Source organism: Eleutherodactylus coqui, chromosome 2, assembly GCF_035609145.1.
Source record: "Eleutherodactylus coqui strain aEleCoq1 chromosome 2, aEleCoq1.hap1, whole genome shotgun sequence".
Lineage (NCBI taxonomy): Eukaryota > Metazoa > Chordata > Amphibia > Anura > Eleutherodactylidae > Eleutherodactylus > Eleutherodactylus coqui.
In genome coordinates, this window is record NC_089838.1 from 48,286,162 (window position 1) to 48,305,363 (window position 19,202).

At 45.7% G+C, this 19,202-nt stretch overlaps 1 protein-coding gene across 1 annotated transcript in view; it reads left to right on the forward strand.

Moving 5' to 3' along the window:
- LOC136609969 (protein mono-ADP-ribosyltransferase PARP12-like) overlaps positions 1-19,202 on the forward strand; it is a 46,219-nt gene that overhangs the window by 24,481 nt on the left and 2,536 nt on the right. Inside the window, exons 6-14 of the mRNA XM_066589247.1 lie at positions 956-1,159; positions 3,397-3,459; positions 3,557-3,680; positions 3,834-3,996; positions 4,214-4,334; positions 4,658-4,754; positions 15,420-15,534; positions 15,610-15,740; positions 16,088-16,239. Coding sequence (XP_066445344.1) covers positions 956-1,159; positions 3,397-3,459; positions 3,557-3,680; positions 3,834-3,996; positions 4,214-4,334; positions 4,658-4,754; positions 15,420-15,534; positions 15,610-15,740; positions 16,088-16,239 — 1,170 coding nt within the window. The remainder of the gene's footprint in view (positions 1-955; positions 1,160-3,396; positions 3,460-3,556; positions 3,681-3,833; positions 3,997-4,213; positions 4,335-4,657; positions 4,755-15,419; positions 15,535-15,609; positions 15,741-16,087; positions 16,240-19,202) is intronic.

Consider the following 19,202-nt stretch of genomic DNA (forward strand, 5'->3'; position numbering starts at 1 on the left):
CATTCCCTGAAGTGATGCTTTGATGGCTCTGGTTCTAGTGCAACTAGACTCATCCAGACCTTTCGTGGTGAGGGTGTATGCCTCGGAGATTGGGATTTGAGCAGTGCTTCTTTGGAACCGATACGTTGCAAAAGCTTTCTCATTGTGCTGTTTTTCATGTAAATGTGAGGCTGCAGGTCTGAAGTACATAGTTCCGTGTTAGCTGGTCATCCGGGGATTAATAATACCCGAAAATTACTCACAGGAATTTTTGAATGGCCGTTATTACAAGATATATTTAGTTTTGTCTCTTCTTGCAAGTTTTGTGCCAGAACAAAATCACCTCGTAATCCCCCTACAGGGAGGTTGATGCCTTTGACAATACCTGATAAACCTTGGACTCATTTGTCTATGGACTTTATTACGGATTGGCAGCCTTCTGAGGGTAACACTGTCATCTGGGTTGTAGTTGATCGTTTTAGCAAAATGTGTCATTTTATGACTTTTTTCAGTCTTCCTAATGCTAAAACCTTGTCTACATTGTTCATTGCTCATATTGTGATATTACAAGGGTTACCAGCGAATATAGTCTCCGATCATGAGGTCCAGTTTGTTTCCAGATTTTGCTGATGATTCGGGATGATGACAATGGATGATCATCAGAAGTTTCTGCTGTATCAGATATTAGATGATTGGGTTAAAAGGGACAATGACTCATCACTCAACACAGTGACCTGTGTCTCCATGTTCGCCCCATCTGCCCCTCAATCAAAACCGACCATTACCCCAGTAACCACTGCAGGTACAGTTAATGCTCAATCAACATCTTCTGTTGGACCATGCAGACTGGCTAATATTCCTGATAAAGGTCCAACAGTTTCTGTCTATAATAAGTGTCCCACAGTAATAGACCCATCCACTATTCCACCAATGTCATCTGGAAGACTGAGAAGCTTGGTTGATCCTCTTCCAACAGGTCCATCTGTTTCTCAGGAGAAACCCGTGATGACACCCGTTGCAAGTCCATATAGTGCTCCACCAGCTGTTACCGCCATCAGATCGGTCACCTCTCCCCCAGTGCTTTCATGTCCCACCCTATTGGTCGATTCTCCTACAAAAGATCCCTCTGCTCCTCAAGAGAAACCAGTTCAGTCCAGTGTCCGGTCCAAGCCTTTACCTGGTAAGTCCACAGTTTCCCATACATCCGTGTATGGAGAGACCTATGTGTCACGAAAAGCACGTAAGTACACAAACGTAGACAACATCTTTAACCCCATCAGCCTATTTTGTGCCCTGACAAGGGATTTTCATTGTTGCATTGCAAGAGCCATAACTCGTTGACAGCCGTATGAGGGCTTGTTTTTTTTACGGGTTGTATAGCCCCACTCTGGAGTACATATAATGCGCTGTAGAGGTTTTAGAAAATTTTCTTAGGGGGAAATTCCATTTAAAAAGGGTTTTTGTGAGAAAAAACTTTTTTTTTTTAAACTGGATTTTTTTTTAAATTAAACTTTTATTGAACTTCAATTTGACAGTATTCTCTAGTCCCTAAAGGGTACATAAAGATGTGATTGTTCGATCGCTAACAGGATAGTACACTGCATTACTTCTAGTGCATTCTGTTAAGCCTATGGCAGCGACGTATTAGACTCTGCCTGAGGTGGGGCCAAATAGACTGAGTTAAATGGCAGACATGAAGGCCTTTGTCAAACTTTCAGCTGCCATGGGAAACCATTGGTACTTTAACCCCTTAAGGACGCGGACCTTTTTTTTCCATTTTGGTTTTTTCCTTCCCTCTTTTAAAAAATCATAACTCCTTTATTAATCTATCGACGTCACTATATGAGGGCTTGTTTTTTGTGGGCCGAGTTGTATTTTTCAATGGCACCATATAATTTAATTTTTTAAAATTATTTTCTGCCGCCATCTTCTGTACGCAATAACTTTTTTATTTTTCTGTCAACATAGTTATGCGAGAGCTCATTTTTTGCGGAACATCCTGTAGTTTGCGTTGGTACCATTTTTGAATACATATGGCTTTTTGATGACTTTTTTATTGCATTTTTTCTGAGAGACAAGGTGACCAAAAAAGTGCATTTCCGGAGTTTTTTTTGTTTTTTTGCAGATGTTCATCGTGCGGGGTAAATAATGCATTACTTTGATAAATCAGACTTTTATGGACGCGGCAATACCAAATATGTGTTTTTGTTTTATGATTTAGATATTTTTTACTTATTATAGATATAGCAAAAGGGGGTGATTTAAACTTTTATTACTTTTTTTCACAATTAGTAAAACTTTATTGATCTTATTTTTACTTTTTGATTTAGCCCCCCTAGGGGACCACAACTAGTGATGCTTTGATTGCTTCTGCAGTATGATGTAATGCCATAGCATTTCAGAAGGGCCCCAGGTGGCATGATGCTCGCATAGCTAACTGCGATCTCATTGCAGGGGGGGGTCTGTAAGGGACACCGGAATATCGTTTGGGGGATTTAAATGCCGTTGTCAGAATTGTCAGGACATAAATTTTCCCCCTGGGAGCGTTAAGGGGCCCCTTCCCCTTTTATCTGCTTACATACTGCAGTTGCTATTAATTGTGGCATGCAAGGGGTTAAACTGCCAGGATCTGAGGTTTCTCCATTCCTAGTGGTTAGAGCAGGATCCAGTTCTGTCAGTAGTCAGTCAATACATCACATTAAAAATATGTATGTGCAGGCTCAAAGCTCATTAGTGGGGTTAGTAAAAAGGCGTATTGGTGTTCATAAAGGGGTTAAGGGGTTTTTCCAGTGAAATACTATTGATGACCTATCATCAGGATAGGTTATTAAGAGTTGATTGGCAGTGCCTACAGTTAAGAGCAGTGCCTGCAGTTATAAGTGCCAGCCACTACATGGGAGGTCGGTGCAGAGACTTCTGCTCCAAATACACAGAGGTTGGAGTGGAAGTCTCCACGATGACCATTGATTTCAATGGGAGCCGTGACCAGCTCTTGTAACTGCAGGCATGGATCCCATTGAAATCAATTAGAGTTGTGCCTGCAGTTACAAGCGCCAGACACTACACATAGGTTGGCACGGAGGCTTCAGCTCTGACCTCTATGTGAAGCCCAATGTTCACAAGCGGATTTAAATTGCGGAATCCGTGTAGGGCACCCGAACGGATGATCCGCAGACCGCAGTTCAAGCCGCCAATTGAATTTAAGCATGCAGATTTGATTTGCGGGACCTTATTGTCTAGAAAACAAATCACAGCATGCTCCATTTTACTACTGTTCTCGCACAGACGGCTTCTATTGCACCCGCGGCCCGTCTGCAAATCACAAAGGGGTTAGGGATTTAAAGGAACCTACTCCTTTAATACATCGCTGATATGAAAAGTGTTTCTCATTTAATGTTTTTTGTGTTCTTTTCCCAGCGGAGCCTGACATCGCCCCGGTGATCTGTCTTTCTAATGTTTGGAAACACTGCAAGTTAGGAAGTAAGTGACCCCCGGGGAGGGTTTATAGAAGGAAGCGCTTGCTCTCCCTCTGGTTGGGGTGAAGTGCTGGTAACGTGGGGTTCTCCTTTATCTGCAGAGCTTTGCCCACATCTGCACTACTACCTGCCGTACTGCTGGCAGATTCACAAAGGGATGGGATGGGAAGACCTTTCCAATATGGAAGAGATTGAGAGACAATACTGTGACCCGAAGGTGGACAGGTACGGCGTGTCCAGAACTGACATTAAAGGGGACCTCCACCTAAATGACGTGGTGGGCAGTGATGGGGCACAGTGTGATTGCTCATGGCTCTTTGCATGTGTGTATCTTGGGGGCGGAGAATCAGCAGGTAACTGCCCACTTTTCAGCTGCAGGATTCCAATGATTGACTTTCTGACTATGAGATCTGGCACGCACCGCGTTCGTCGTCTCTCCACCATATCATCGGTTGAGAAGCCGTCTGAATACGTTTTGACCACGGAGTGGCTGTGGTACTGGAGGGATGAATACGGCACTTGGACACAATACGGACACTCTGTAAGTTGGCGCAGGTCACCTGATAATGGGGGATCTCCATGGGCATAGATATAAGGGTGCAGGGGTTGTAGTCACACTTAGGCCTGGGAGCTTGGGGAGCCATATGAGAAGACCATATGGGGGCCTGCTGTACGTGTTACATTTGGAGGTCTCTGCAGAGATCATTCAAAACCTCGCGGTGATTAAAATATTTTTCATGGTTTTTCTCTCCTTTTAGAACGTAAAACAAGTGAGTGCCAACATATTGTCCTCCGACTTCGAGAACATCTATCTCTCTGATTCCACCGCTGACATTACATTCATCGCTGGTAACCAGTCCTATGAGATCAATTTTCGAGGTACGGGCATGGGTGAGGTCACACTCAGAATAAATGGCATTGTGCTCCGAAAATTTGCCAAACCGACCCCCAGTAACGTTCTATACGGACATAGAGCATAGAAGATGACGACAGGAGGAGAAGACCCTGTGCTCCATCTTGGTGGCCCTTATATTAGCTCCTTACCTCTTAGGACAGATCGGTGTTTCTCCTTGGCACTTTTTCACTGCTGATTTTCCAGCCACATTTGCTGCTCATCCTGAAAATACTACTAGTTTTGAAGTAGTACAAGAAAGATAATTAGTTAATGTGAACGCCCCTCTAACTATTGTCTGTTGTTTCAGAAATGAAGCAGAAGAATCTTCAACACAAAACAGAGAAAGACGTGCGCCGGAGACCGCGGTTTGTCAGTTTTGAAGATGTGAAATTACTAAAAGGAAGGTAAAGACATCATAGATAGATAGATGGATGAATAGATAGATATGAGATAGATAGATATACAATCAAAATTGTTCACATCCCCATTGCAAATTAAGTTCATTTGCCAAATTTTCACACTTTCATCTGTTTGCGGAAAGCCAATCAAACAACAGTTTATACTCGAGTATAAGCTGACTTTTTCAGCACATATTTTTATGCTGGAAAATCCCCCTCGGTTTATACTCAAGTGAGGGACTAGGTAAAAAGAAACGCAATGCTCACCTCCCAGCCGGCGTCTGTGTCCCTGGTGCGATGTAATTCTCCCCACTGTCATCTTTCTGCTCGGCTTTGAATTCCCCCACCGTCAGCAAGTAAGCTCGGTGATTGGATCAAGAGCCAGCCAATCGCAGCTGGCACTTGATCATTTACGGCCATTCAGTGAATGACATCACTGAATGGCTGTGATTGGTTCATCGAGTGCTGGCTGGAAGGTGAGTATTGCATTTTTGGGCTTCTTTTACCTAGTCTAGCTAGGCTTATACTCGAGGCACCTAGTTTTCCCAGTTTCTTGTGGTAAAATTAGGTGCCTCGGTTTATACTCTGGTCGGCTTATACCCGAGTGTATACGGTAAACAGCTCAAAACAAGTAACTTAACAAGTGGTTTCTCCAAACTCAGCACAAAATGCTACTTTTACTGACTGCTGCATCTGCAAGTCAGGTCTTTTACCAAGTGCACCTGATGTAACTAATCAAAGCTTCATTACGTGCACCAGGTGTGCTTGAGATAAAACACATCACATACATGGACTGACAAGGACTTTGCTGACTGTGACATTTGATTGTATGTCAAGAGAGGTGAACAAAAAGTTTTGAAGATATCATTGCCTTTTATAAACAAGGAAAAGAATACAATAAGATACAAAAACTGAATGTTCCTAGAGATACAGCTGGAAGCGGCTCACAAGTTCAAACGAACACTGGCTGCACTACCTGGACATGGCAGAAAGAGGATGCCATCACTGGCTGCCACCGGGTTCTTGAAGAGGAATGTGGTTTAACCCCTTAATGGCGCGGTCCACTTTTTTTCCCCCACTTTCGTTTTTTCCTCCCCCCTTAAAAAAATCGTAACTCATTTATTTATCTATTGACATAGCTGTGCTATTTAATGTACCATTTAATGTACTGAAAAACGTAAAAAAAAATTTTAAGTGGAGTAAAATGAAAAAATGACATTCCGCCATCTTTCAGTGCGTCTTGTTTCTACGGAGCACAAACTGGAACAAAAATGACCTGATAAGTTTATTCTACGGGTCAGTACGATTACTACGATACCAAACTTGTAGAGTTTTTTTTTACTGTGCTACTTTTTTTTCAAAGACATTTCATTTTTAAAAAATTATTTTCTGCCGCCAGTTTCTGCGAACAACTTTTTAATTTTTCTGTCTACGTAGTTGTGCGAGGGCTCATTTTTTGTGGTATGTCCTGTAGTTTCCCTTAGTACCAATTCGGAATACATAAGACTTTTTGATCGCTTTTTATTGCATTTTTTCTGGGAGACAGGATGACTGAAAAAGTGCATTTCTGGCGTTCTTTATTTTATTTTTTTCAGACAACGTTCACCGTACGGGGTAAATAATGCGCTACTTTGATAGATCTGAATTTTACGGACACGGCAATACCAAATTTGTATTTTTCTTTTAGGATTTAGATTTTTATTATAGGTATGCTAAAAGGGGGGTGATTTAAACTTTTTATTACTTTTTTTTTTACAATTAATAAAACTATATTGTTCTTATTTTCACTTTTTTTAAGCCTCCCTGGGGGACTACAACATGCAATGCTTTGATCGCTCCTGCAGTATGGCGTAATGCAATAGCATTAGGTCATACTGCGATTTGATAGGCAGTCTCCTAAGGGAGCCCTGGGGCCTTTCAGAAGGCCCCCGGCTGCCATGACACCTGTACAGCTCCCTGCATTTCTCACGCGGGGGACTGTACGGGATTTAAATGCCGCTGTCAGAAGTGGTTGCCGATTGCAGCTATTGCCTGCGGGTGTCAGCTGTAATAAACAGCTGATGCCCGTGCTTTCTTCATACATACCCAGACGCTCCAGGATGTAAATGTACGTCCTGGAGCGGGAAGGGGTTAAAGACCCTCCAGTGACTGCAAAAGAACTGCAGCTAGGTGCAGTAGCAGAAGGCAGTGAGATTTCTATCTGCACAGTAAGGAGCATAGCAAACACTGAAGATCTTAAAGGGGTTGTCCCGCGCCAAAACCGGTTTTTGGTTTTTTTTTAACCCCCCCCCCCAGTTCGGAGCGAGACAACCCCGATGCAGGGGTTAAAAAAACAAACCGGAGAGTGCTTACCTGAATCCCGGCGGTCCCGCGTCTTCATACTCACCTGCTGAAGATGGCCGCCGGGGTCTGCTCCCTCCGTGGACCGCAGCTCTTCTGTGCGGTCCATTGCCGATTCCAGCCTCCTGATTGGCTGGAATCGGCACGTGACGGGGCGGAGCTACACGGAGCCGGCATTCTGCACGAACGGCCCCATTGAAGACAGGAGAAGACCCGGACTGCGCAAGCGCAGCTAATTTGGCCATCGGAGGGCGAAAATTAGTCGGCTCCATGGGAACGAGGACGCTAGCAACGGAGCAGGTAAGTAAAAAACTTTTTATAACTTCTGTATGGCTCATAATTAATGCACAATGTACATTACAAAGTGCATTAATATGGCCATACAGAAGTGTATAGACCCACTTGCTGCCGCGGGACAACCCCTTTAATGCCCAAACTCCAAGATGTCCACCTTCACTGACCTAAAATCACAAGAAAAGCCGCCTCCAATATCCTCAAAACCAGATAAATAACCACAGAAGTTCGGGATTCTGTTCTGTTGAGCGATAAAACAAAACTGGAACCTTTGAGTCCTCTGGATCAGCGGTACGTCTGAAGAAAGAAAAGGGCCGGAACGTGCCGCGAGGGGCATATACGTGTAGGCCCTGCATGACAGGGTTGGCCGGGAACAAGAAAGGTAGGATAGGGTTAACTGTAAGGTGAGGGGAGTGACTGTTAAGAAGTAGTTTAAAGGGATTGGGTAGCGAGTAAAGAGGGGGGGGGGGGGTTTTACAGGGGGGGGGTTAGTTATAAAAAGAGGTATTCGGGCGGGAGCGCCATCTTTTGAACATTTCAGAGAGAGAGAGAAGGAAAAGTATAGGAGCCGTTAGAGAACTTTTTATCTGCAGCGGAGCGGAGCCAGTGTTTTTTCGGAGGACCTAGCAGGGAAGCGGCAGCGGAGTGAGTGCCGAGTGCAGAGAGAAGTAAGCAGGTTACCGGGATGTCGTCGGTGGAAGCGGCGTTAGCGATCCTCAGGGCAGCGGCGGTGAATCATCCCCCGGGGTGGCTGCAGGCTCAGATGACAGGAGCGGAGAGAGGTGAGCCGGCAGCAGGCAGCGGAGACGGAGCCCCGGCAAGGCGCGCACAGGACACGTCCTCCGGCTAGGTTAATAGCCGAGGAGGCGGAGCCCAGGACCCGGCGCAGGGTTAGGAGCCCCTCCGGGGACCCTCTGGCCGGTCGCTCATCACCCACAGCCAGGGTGGCTGGGGACAGACCAGCCAGGAGGAATCCGAGACAACGCCCGGGTCCAACGGCCAGCCGCAGGTCTCGCTCTCCTCGGGGGGCGGGGCTTGCCCGGCCACACGCCATCTTAGACGGACAGGACACGGTTACCCCCCAGGGTGAAGTGCCGGCCCGGGGGGGGGGGGGGCCAGGCAGCGAGAGGGAGGACGAAGCGCGGTAGGAGCCGTGCGTCATTTTGAAAATCCGCCTAGGGCAACGGGGAGTTCGTCTGAGCGCCCCTGGGTTTCGGTCGTGGAGCAGGTAGCAGGACCATCTCACCAGCAGGAAGATCCGCCGAGGGCTACGGGGAGCTTGTCGGAGCGCCCCAGGGATTTATTTCCAGGAATTCATTGCGAGGTGGCAGGAGGTAGTCGGCAGGTCAGATCGGCTATTTTTGTGCCACTACCAGACGGGCGCCAAGTGGGCCCGGAGCAGTTAAACGATCCGGATCAACGGCAACGAGAGAGCTTTTTTCCCTACCAGCGGGATGAGCCGGCGGCTGGCGCAGTTCGGGCGCAGGAACGACGACCGGATCCGCGGATGACGGCTGATGGGATCACAGCGCCCATGCGGCCCGGTGAGCATGAATGTTTGACTCAATGCTATAACCTTGATGATGTTAATTTGCCTAGAGGGAGCGGGGAGTTTATGTTAGGGGGGAGCGGGGGTAGTGCAGGTGGAGGTCAGCGGGAAGTGGAATTACGCTCGTTGTTAGGTAATATGCGGGAGATGTTGGTCCGCTGTGAGCAGGGCCTGGGTTTGGGGACTCAGACAGTTGCATCGCCAGTGGCGGCGTGGTTGTCTGCAGGGTCAAGAGGTGCTTCACAAGGTAGTGGCGCGGTAGGCGGGAGCCAAGGGTTGACTACAGGATCCGCGGTGTCGGGGGTGACGGTAGGAATTCAGACGGAGAAAGATGGGGACGCGATCCGATTAGACGATAAGGCCAGGGGGGAAGTCTGTGTGTTTTGAGGGGCCCCTAGGGGCCCATCTAAAGAAGGAGGTTCGCGAGAAAATCTGGAGAGATGAATATGTAGAGATTTTTTCCCTTTTACCTTTGGAAAAGTTTAACTTGGACAAAGGAAAAAGGACTGATTCTAAGAAGGAGGACGAAGAAAAGAAACGGTGGCGGTTGATTCCGCAAACGTTTCAAAATTGGTTGCAAGCTTTTGCGATTTTGGCAAGTGTTATAGGCGAAAAAGCCCCGGAGAATTGTTCGGGGCTTTTTTGTTATCTGGATGCGATAGGGGAAGCGTATCGCACGTATGGCGGGCAGACATGGCTTCGCTACAACGAACAGTTTCGTCAACGAAAGGCGGTCAGGCCAAGCATACGATGGGATAATAAAGACATTGGTCTTTGGTTAAGGGTGATGGCCCCGGTCAGGTATGGGCATCCTTTTCAAGGGGGGGCCGGCGGGGCCTGCGTTGGATCAGGGGGAGGAACGGGACAACAGATGGGGCAACAAAATGTTAAGAAGCCCGGGGTGTGTTGGGCATTTAATGAGGGGAGATGTAAGTTTGGGGCCACCTGTCGATTTAAGCACGTCTGCTCAGTTTGCGACGGAGTGTCGCACGGAGCAGCGCGTTGTTTTAAAAGAGACAAGGCAAGAAGTGCCGGTAGTAGTGGAAAAAGGGATGACGCCGGTGATGCTACAAAGGATGGTCCCTTATCTAAGTAGATATGGGAACCGGGAGAAAAGTTCTTTATTGTTTAATGGTTTTGATGTTGGTTTTCGTATTCCCCCTCCGGGGCACGTAGTTCCTGTTACGTTAAGAAACCTGAAGTCAGCATTGTTGCACAAGGAGGTGGTAAAGGAAAAGTTGGAGAAAGAGGTACGATTAGGGAGAATGGCGGGCCCCTTTTTAGCTCCACCATGGGACGACTTGATCGTATCACCGCTGGGGGTGGTGCCGAAAAAAGAGCCGAACAAGTTTCGGCTTATTCAGCATCTATCATATCCAAAAGGGGCGTCGGTCAATGATGGGATCGACCCCGAGCTTTGCTCGGTGGATTACACCTCATTTGACACAGCGGTTAAGTGGGTTCAAAAGTTTGGTAAGGGAGCGTTGTTGGCCAAGACCGATATCGAATCGGCTTTTCGTTTGCTGCCGGTTCATCCGGAAAGTTGCAAACTGCTGGGGTGTTTTTGGGAAGGGCAGTATTACGTGGATAGATGCTTGCCCATGGGTTGCTCTATTTCTTGTGCGTATTTTGAGATGTTCAGCACATTTCTGGAATGGGTGATGCATGAGGTGTCAGGGGCGCGTTCTATTATCCATTATTTGGATGATTTTTTATGCATTGGCGAGGCAGATTCGCCCATGTGTGGTAATTTGTTGGCAACGGTCCAATGGGTGGCCAGTCATTTTGGCGTTCCATTGGCTCCTGAAAAGACGGAAGGGCCAACAAAATCTTTAAGTTTCCTAGGGATTACAATTGATACCGAGGCAATGGAATTTAGGTTACCAACGGAAAAGTTAGAGGTTTTAAGGGAGGAATTGCAGAAGGCAAAGGCGGGAAAGAAGATTACATTGCAGCGGTTGCAGTCGTTGTTAGGAAAGTTAAATTTTGCTGGGAGAATTATGCCCATGGGAAGAATATTTTGTAGAAGAATGGCACGAGCGACCGCAGGAGTTAAGAAGCCTCACCATTTTATAAGGGTGTCAAAGAGTTTGAAGGCTGATTTGGAGGTTTGGTTGTCTTTTCTGGAGAAGTACAACGGGAGGACTATGGTGATCGAGGAAGTGGTCGATGGTGCAGTATGTGAGTTGTTCACTGATGCAGCGGGAAGCGCGGGTTTTGGCGCATTTTTCGGGGGTCAGTGGTGTGCGGAAGCTTGGCCAGAGGAGTGGGTGACAGCGGGGTTAACCAAAAATCTAACGTTGCTTGAATTGTTTCCGATTGTGGTTGCGGTAGTTATTTGGGGTGAATCCTTCAGAAACAAAAAAGTGATTTTTGGTTGCGATAACCTGGGAGTAGTGCAGGCCATTAATAAGGGATCGGCGTCTTCGGCGCCTTCGGCGCCGGTTATTGATTTGTTGCGACAATTAGTTCTGTCAGGGTTAACATTGAACGCTTGGTTTGTGGCTGAACACGTTCCTGGTGTAAAAAACTGCATAGCTGACACTCTCTCGCTTTCAGTGGGAGCGCTTTCAGACCCTGGCGCCAGAGGCGGATACGGAAGGACGACTGTGCCCTCCAGAACTTTGGCGATTGGTCGACGTGCGGCGGAGCACCTGATTCGGGGGTCGCTGGCGGCCGGCACAATGAAAGCTTATGAGGCAGCTTGGGGAGAATGGATGCAGTGGATTGAAAATATAGCGGAGGTACATTCTGAGGAGGATCAGGTAGGGGCTTTGTTGTTATTGATAAGTGAGGCGCATGGAGCTAATTGGTCGGTGGCCAAGATCGAGAGATTAATGGCGGGTTTAGCATTTGGCTTCAAACTTAGGGGTGCGGAGGATATTACAAAGCGTTTTATTATATCCCAGACTTTAAAGGGTTTCAAGAAAGGAAGGAGGGTGAAGGATAGGAGGAGGCCAATTTCCTTTTCAATGTTAGAAAGGATTGGTAGGATATTGGAAGACGTTTGTTTGGATGATTCGGAAGTTGCGCTATTTCAATCGGTTTTTTCGTTTGCATTTTTTGGGGCGTTTCGTATTAGCGAGCTGGTGTCACCTAACAAAACGACAGCTGGCGGTTTGCAAAGGACAGACGTCAGTTTGAGTGAAGATAATGTTGTTATATGGCTGACACACTCAAAAACAGATCAGATGCGGAAAGGGAAGAGGATTGTATTGGGTAGAGTGTCGGGCGCTCTGATGTGCCCTGTAACGTGTTTCACTAGCCTGATGGAAAAAGTGCCGGGTGACCAGGGTCCTTTATTCCAGCATAGGGACGGGTCTTTTGTATCAAAGTTTCAATTTGGCGCAATGCTGGGGAAAGCGTTGCAAGAATTGGGCATGGAGCGGATGGGATTTTCTTCGCATTCGTTTCGAATAGGTGCAGCTACGGAGGCATACGAGCGGGGCCTGAGCCCGGGAGTGTTACAAAAAATTGGTAGATGGAGATCCAATAGATACCGGCTGTACGTCAGACCGGAAGGATGGTTTGGAAATGTATAATACGTGTATATATATAGATAAAAATCTCCACATCCTATGTTTTGAATTGCATTATGATGATAATACGTAAAGTTATCCTGCTTACCTCCCCCATTTTTGTTTTTCCCTCCTTTTGTTTCTTTTTGGTTGTTTTTTCTTGACAGAAGGAAGCCCGGCGCTCGTGTGGATATTAAAGCATTCTTTTGTGTTTTGGGCAGCCGAGCGGGCACAGGTTAGACCAGAAGGAAGACAGCTGGGATTTTCCAGAAGGGAAGCCATCATTCGCTGGATGGGTACTCGGGGTATGATGTGGGGAAGGGTCCTACCAGAAATCACGTCTTATGCAGAGCTTGATAGGGCTCCAGACGTTCTGGTAATACATGCAGGGGGTAATGATCTTGGGGGGCGTCCAGCCAGAGAGGTTAGGCGGGACATCCAACATGACTTTCTGCGGCTCCGTAGGGCATTCCCAGCCATGGTAATTGTGTGGTCCGAAATTTTGCCCAGAAAGTCATGGAGGATGGCCAGATCAGTTCTAAAAATTAATAAAGCAAGAATAAAAATAAATACACATTTCAGCTTTTGTCGTTAGAAATGGAGGGGTAAAAGTTAGACATGAGATTTTGGAAGATGGGGTAGGGGGGTATTGGTTAGATGACGGCGTACATTTAAATGACGTCGGCTTGGATATGTGGTCATTGCGGATACAAGAAGGGATAGAGAGGGCGTTGATGGTATGGAGGGCGGCGCAGACTTAGGGGGTAAGTCGTGCTGGCTGTGGCAGGCGGGGAGGGGGGGGGGTCCTTGGAGGCAGTTTATATTGGGTGGAAGGAGTTACGGTGGGGACGGCCTCACCTGGAGTGATTATCACCCTAATGGTTTTGGTTGGGTCTGGCGCGGTGGTGGCAGGCCAGGAAAGGGGTCCCGGGTGGCCTACAATTTTATATGTTGATTGCCTCCCAGAGGGGGTTTTTGGGCATCCGAGCCGGGTGACGGTTGGAGGCCAGGTACAGTTTTGTTTTATGGATTATTATACGCCAGACCCTTATTATTATTATTATATTGGATGGGACTCCAAGGGCCTCCTTCCCCGTATAGTTTAATGGATACGGTGTTAATTTTGTTTATGTTTAATAAAGGCTGCTGTGGCCAAAAATATTCCAATTAAGAAGTTGTTCGGAGAGTTATTAACAAGAAGAGGTATGGATTTAGTTAATACTGGGTGAGTCGGCCATACCCTGGTCAAGAAAAGGGCCGGAACGTGCCGCGAGGGGCATATACGTGTAGGCCCTGCATGACAGGGTTGGCCGGGAACAAGAAAGGTAGGATAGGGTTAACTGTAAGGTAAGGTGAGGGGAGTGACTGTTAAGAAGTAGTTTAAAGGGATTGGGTAGCGAGTAAAGAGGGGGGGGGGGGGTTACAGGGGGGGGGGGGTTAGTTATAAAAAGAGGTATTCGGGCGGGAGCGCCATCTTTTGAACATTTCAGAGCCCACCCTCCCGATTTTTGGTGGGATAGGTTGATATATATATATATATATATATAAAAAAAAAATTTTTTGTTTTTTGAATAATTGAATATATTAACTATGGTTTAGGCGGGTAGTATATTTACGAGAAGATATGAGTAGAGCTGTTTATGATAAAATGTATAGGTATTTACCACGTCATGGCAGCTGGCTGTGGCAGGCGGGGGGGGGGGTCCTTGGAGGCAGTTTATATTGGGTGGAAGGAGTTACGGTGGGGACGGCCTCACCTGGAGTGATTATCACCCTAATGGTTTTGGTTGGGTCTGGCGCGGTGGTGGCAGGCCAGGGAAGGGGTCCCGGGTGGCCTACAATTTTATATGTTGATTGCCTCCCAGAGGGGGTTTTTGGGCATCCGAGCCGGGTGACGGTTGGAGGCCAGGTACAGTTTTGTTTTATGGATTATTATACGCCAGACCCTTATTATTATTATTATATTGGATGGGACTCCAAGGGCCTCCTTCCCCGTATAGTTTAATGGATACGGTGTTAATTTTGTTTATGTTTAATAAAGGCTGCTGTGGCCAAAAATATTCCAATTAAGAAGTTGTTCGGAGAGTTATTAACAAGAAGAGGTATGGATTTAGTTAATACTGGGTGAGTCGGCCATACCCTGGTCATGAAGCACTGAGAAGAACCCTCTGCCTAGAGTGAAGCATGGCGGTAGCTCGCTGATGATCTGTGGTTGGAAACCTGCAGAATGTGGAGGGGGAGATGGATTTCATCAAGTGTCAGGAAATCCTAGGAGAAAATGCCATGCCTTCTGTGGGAAAAGCTGAAGCTCGGGCGTCAATGGGCCTTGCAACAGGACAAGGAACCCAAGCAGACCTCCGAGTCCACCAAGGCTTTAGAAGAAGTCCTGGAAGATTCTGGAGAGGTCGTCACAATCACCTGACTTGAACCCCATAGAAAATCTTTGTTGGGATGCGAAGAAGGCGGCTGCAACACAGAAACCCAAGAATACTCATATTAGTGACCTGAAGGCCATTGTCTATGGAGAATGGGGTAAGACCCCTGAGGAACGTTGTCAGAAGCTGCTGTCTGGTGCTGCATCACGTCTGCAGAAGGTCAGAACAGCAAGAGGGGCTCTACAAAGGACTGAAGACGCTCGTTAAGTGGGGCAGTACTTCAGAGTCTGCAGCAAGTGGCGTCTTGTATTGAATGTGGATTAACCGCTTGTGAGATTAGTTGTGTTGAGACGTTTACATTGTTCTTGCTTATTTTTTTGTAAGCCGCTGAAAGTTTGTAAATTTTGAAAATAAACCAAATTTGTAATGTGAGGGGGGGAGGGGGCTAATTGTGATTACAACTTTAGACGATAAGAGAAAGACATGAGATGTAATTATCTACAGTCACTTTCTAGAAATACTAACCATTCTGTTAGTTACTTGCTGTTCCTGGATCTCCTACAAGGTGGCGTTATATTACTTTTTATCCCTTTAGCACAAAATCAGCAGCTGCTGCGAAGTCCCCCCAGAAATCAGGAACGTCCCCCCTGAAGACTGACATTTACCCAAAGACATGGCAGGCAGGGGCCATGCCAGAGATCGGCTGCCAGGTAACGTACAGTCCTAGGAGGCCACGGGGGAGATGGCACCGGAGTTGATAACTTCTCTTCCCTTCTTCCACACAGAAAGTTCTGGTCTCTGCCACCTCCAGCGAGTTCTCCAAAATAGTCAGCAACTTCACCAAGACAGTCAGCGGGCACGTGGTGAAGAGGATGTGGCGTCTGCAGAACCCATCCTTGTGGCAGGTCTTCCAGTGGTATGTCAGCTCCTCACCATTACATCTTGGGGTGTTTAATATGTACCGCATGATACGAGGTGCAGATGTGAGAGGGCGGCCTGTAAGGTAAAGCCCAAGCTCATAGTGATCACATGAACCTTGGGTGGTGGTACTCTACAGAGAGAAGATGCTCCAACCTATGGTGGCCCCATCTCTCCTCACTATGTGTGGTGGGCCCTACAAAGAGAAGAGACTCCAGCCTATGGTGGCCCCATCTCTCCTCACTATGGGTTGTGGGACCTTACAGAGAGAGGACACTCCAGCATATGGTGGCTCCATCTCTCCTCACTATGCGTGGTGGGACCCTGTTATGTTTTATTTTTTAGGCAAAAAGAACAGATGAAAAAAGCCAATCAGGGACGAGACATGAAGGAAGTCCGTCTCTTTCATGGCACACAGAAATTACATGTCGACGCCATCTGCATTCAGAATTTTGACTGGCGCATCTGTGGCACACATGGCACGGTGTATGGACAAGGTAAGCCCCAGCACCATGGCTCTTTATTTTCCCATGTGGGCTGCAGATGACCCTGAGTGACCTTCATCCTCATGGCCAATCAGATGCTGCCGTTGTAGACTCAGCTGTATGCGGTGACTTAGAGGTCACACAACGAATCATTTATATGTATAATATCTTCTAGATGTCGTTCTCCTCTAGCTAAAGGGCGCTCTCACACCCGCTAAGGGGATCCCCAAAATAGAACACATCCCTCCATTATCAGAGCCCTTCCACACAGCTGAGACTGATCCAAGATCCTCCCTGCTCCTGCATTATGACGTACATGTATGGCACTGATCACCAAGGGCCTCGAAGCTGAGCCTCCCGTAGTCGGAGTGGATTTGCAGCTGTAACTCGTGATATTGGACTTAGAAACTCGGCCCAATATTGCGCTTGTCAACTTGCATTTTACCCGCGGTAGCAAGATGATTTTCAGGCAAAAACTCCTCACATCGCTTCTGTGAATTTACGATCCTCTCCCACGAGTTTCACTCGCGATAGCCGATCGGAAGTGTTTCCCATTGATTGCGAGAGCCATGCAATGTATTTAAGGTCTCATTAAAATCAATGGGTGATGCATTCCGAGGAAAGCAAAAAAAAAAACATGCCACAATTTTTTCCCTCGCCGCATCACAGTGAGGGAAGCATCACTAATGCGTATGACTCCGTTCAAAAGAATGAAGCTCATATCTGTGCAGGTTTTGTGAGTCTCGCAACGCACAAAACTTGTGCGAGATTCTCAGTTGTGAGCAACTGGCCTTAATGTGATCAAAAAAGCAGTATGTACCCCAAAATAGTATCAATAAAAACTACAGCTCGTCATCCAAAAAACACACTGCACCCCCACCCCCACAGCCCATGGAAAATAAATAAGTTAAAGAAACTTGGAATGCAGTGATGCGAAAATAAGGGTTTATTAGGCAAAAGTGGAGAAACTTAAATACATATATATATAACTAGCTGATATACCCGGCTTCGCCCGAGTTAATTTGGTACTGGTGTTTATCTGGTGTTCACATGGAAAATCTTATGAAGTCGTGGTTACTTTAGAGATACGGAGGAAAAACATATGTTCACCATTTTGCATAGTTACACAGGAAACACCACGGGGAGGTAACCATGCGACGTTTCCTTTATATAAAATGACATCAGGAAATGAGAGAATTATATTACGTACATAAAATTTGGACACTAATTCTTTTGCGCTTAGAATTGAATAATCAAGTTGGGACCCATTAGCTTTTCATATTTATGACACAATCAATGCTTGTGCCAAATTTCATGTTTCTATGATATTGGGAAGTGAGAGATTTAGATTATGTACGTAAAATTTGGACGCTAATTCTTTTGCGCATAGAATTGAATAATGGAGTTGGGACCCATTAGCTTTTCATATTTATGACATAATCAATGCTCATGCCAAATTTTCCGTTTCTATGACACCGGAAAGTGAGAAAATTACATTCCGCACGTAAAATTTTGATGCCAATTCTTTTGCGCATAGAATTGAATAATCGAGTTGGGACCCATTAGCTTTTCCTATTCATGACATAATCAATGCTCATGCCAAATTTTCCGTTTCTATGACACCGGAAAGTGAGAAAATTACATTCCGCACGTTAAATTTGGACGCTAATTCTTTTGCGCATAGAATTGAATAATGGAGTTGGGACCCATTAGCTTTTCCTATTTATGACATAATCAATGCTCATGCCAAATTTTCCGTTTCTATGACACCTGAAAGTGAGAAAATTACATTCCACATGTAAAATTTAGACACTAATTCTTTTGCGCTAGAATTGAATAATCGAGTTGGGACCAATTAGCGTTTCCTATTTATGACATAATCTATGCTCGTGCCAAATTTCCCGTTTCTATGACACCGGAAAGTGAAAAAATTAAATTCCGCACGTAAAATTTCGACGCCAATTCTTTTGCGCTAGAATTGAATAATCGAGTTGGGACCTATGAACTTTTCCTATTTATGATATAATCAATGCTCGTGCCAAATTTCACGTTTCTATGACACCAGAAAGTGAGAAAATTAGATTCCGCACGTAAAATTTGGACGCTAATTCTTTTGCGCATAGAATTGAATAATGGAGTTGGGACCCATTAGCTTTTCCTATTTATGACATAATCAATGCTCATGCCAAATTTTCCGTTTCTATGACACCTGAAAGTGAGAAAATTACATTCCACACGTAAAATTTAGACACTAATTCTTTTGCGCATAGAATTGAATAATCGAGTTGGGACCCATTAGCGTTTCCTATTTATGACATAATCTATGCTCGTGCCAAATTTCCCGCTTCTATGACACCGGAAAGTGAAAAAATTACATTCCGCACGTAAAATTTCGACGCCAATTCTTTTGCACTAGAATTGAATAATCGAGTTGGGACCTATGAACTTTTCCTATTTATGACATAATCAATGCTCGTGCCAAATTTCATGTTTCTATGACACCGGAAAGTGAGAAAATTAGATTCCGTACGAAAAATTTGGACGCTAATTCTTTTGCGCATAGAATTGAATAATCGAGTTGGGACCCATTACTTTTTCATATTTATGACACAATCAATGCTCGTGCCAAATTTTATGTTTCTATGACATTGGGAAGTGAGAGATTTAGATTATGTACGTAAAATTTGGATGCTAATTCTTTTGCGCATAGAATTGAATAATGGAGTTGTGACCCATTAGCTTTTCCTATTTATGACATAATCAATGCTCGTGCCAAATTTCCTGTTTCTATGACACCGGAAAGTGAAGAAATTACATTCCGCACGTAAAATGTGGACGCTAATTCTTTTGCGCATAGAATTGAATAATTGAGTTGGTACCCATTAGCTTTTCCTATTTATGACATCATCGATGCTCGTGCCAAATTTCCAGTTTCTATGACACCGGAAAGTGAAAAAATTACATTCCGCACGTAC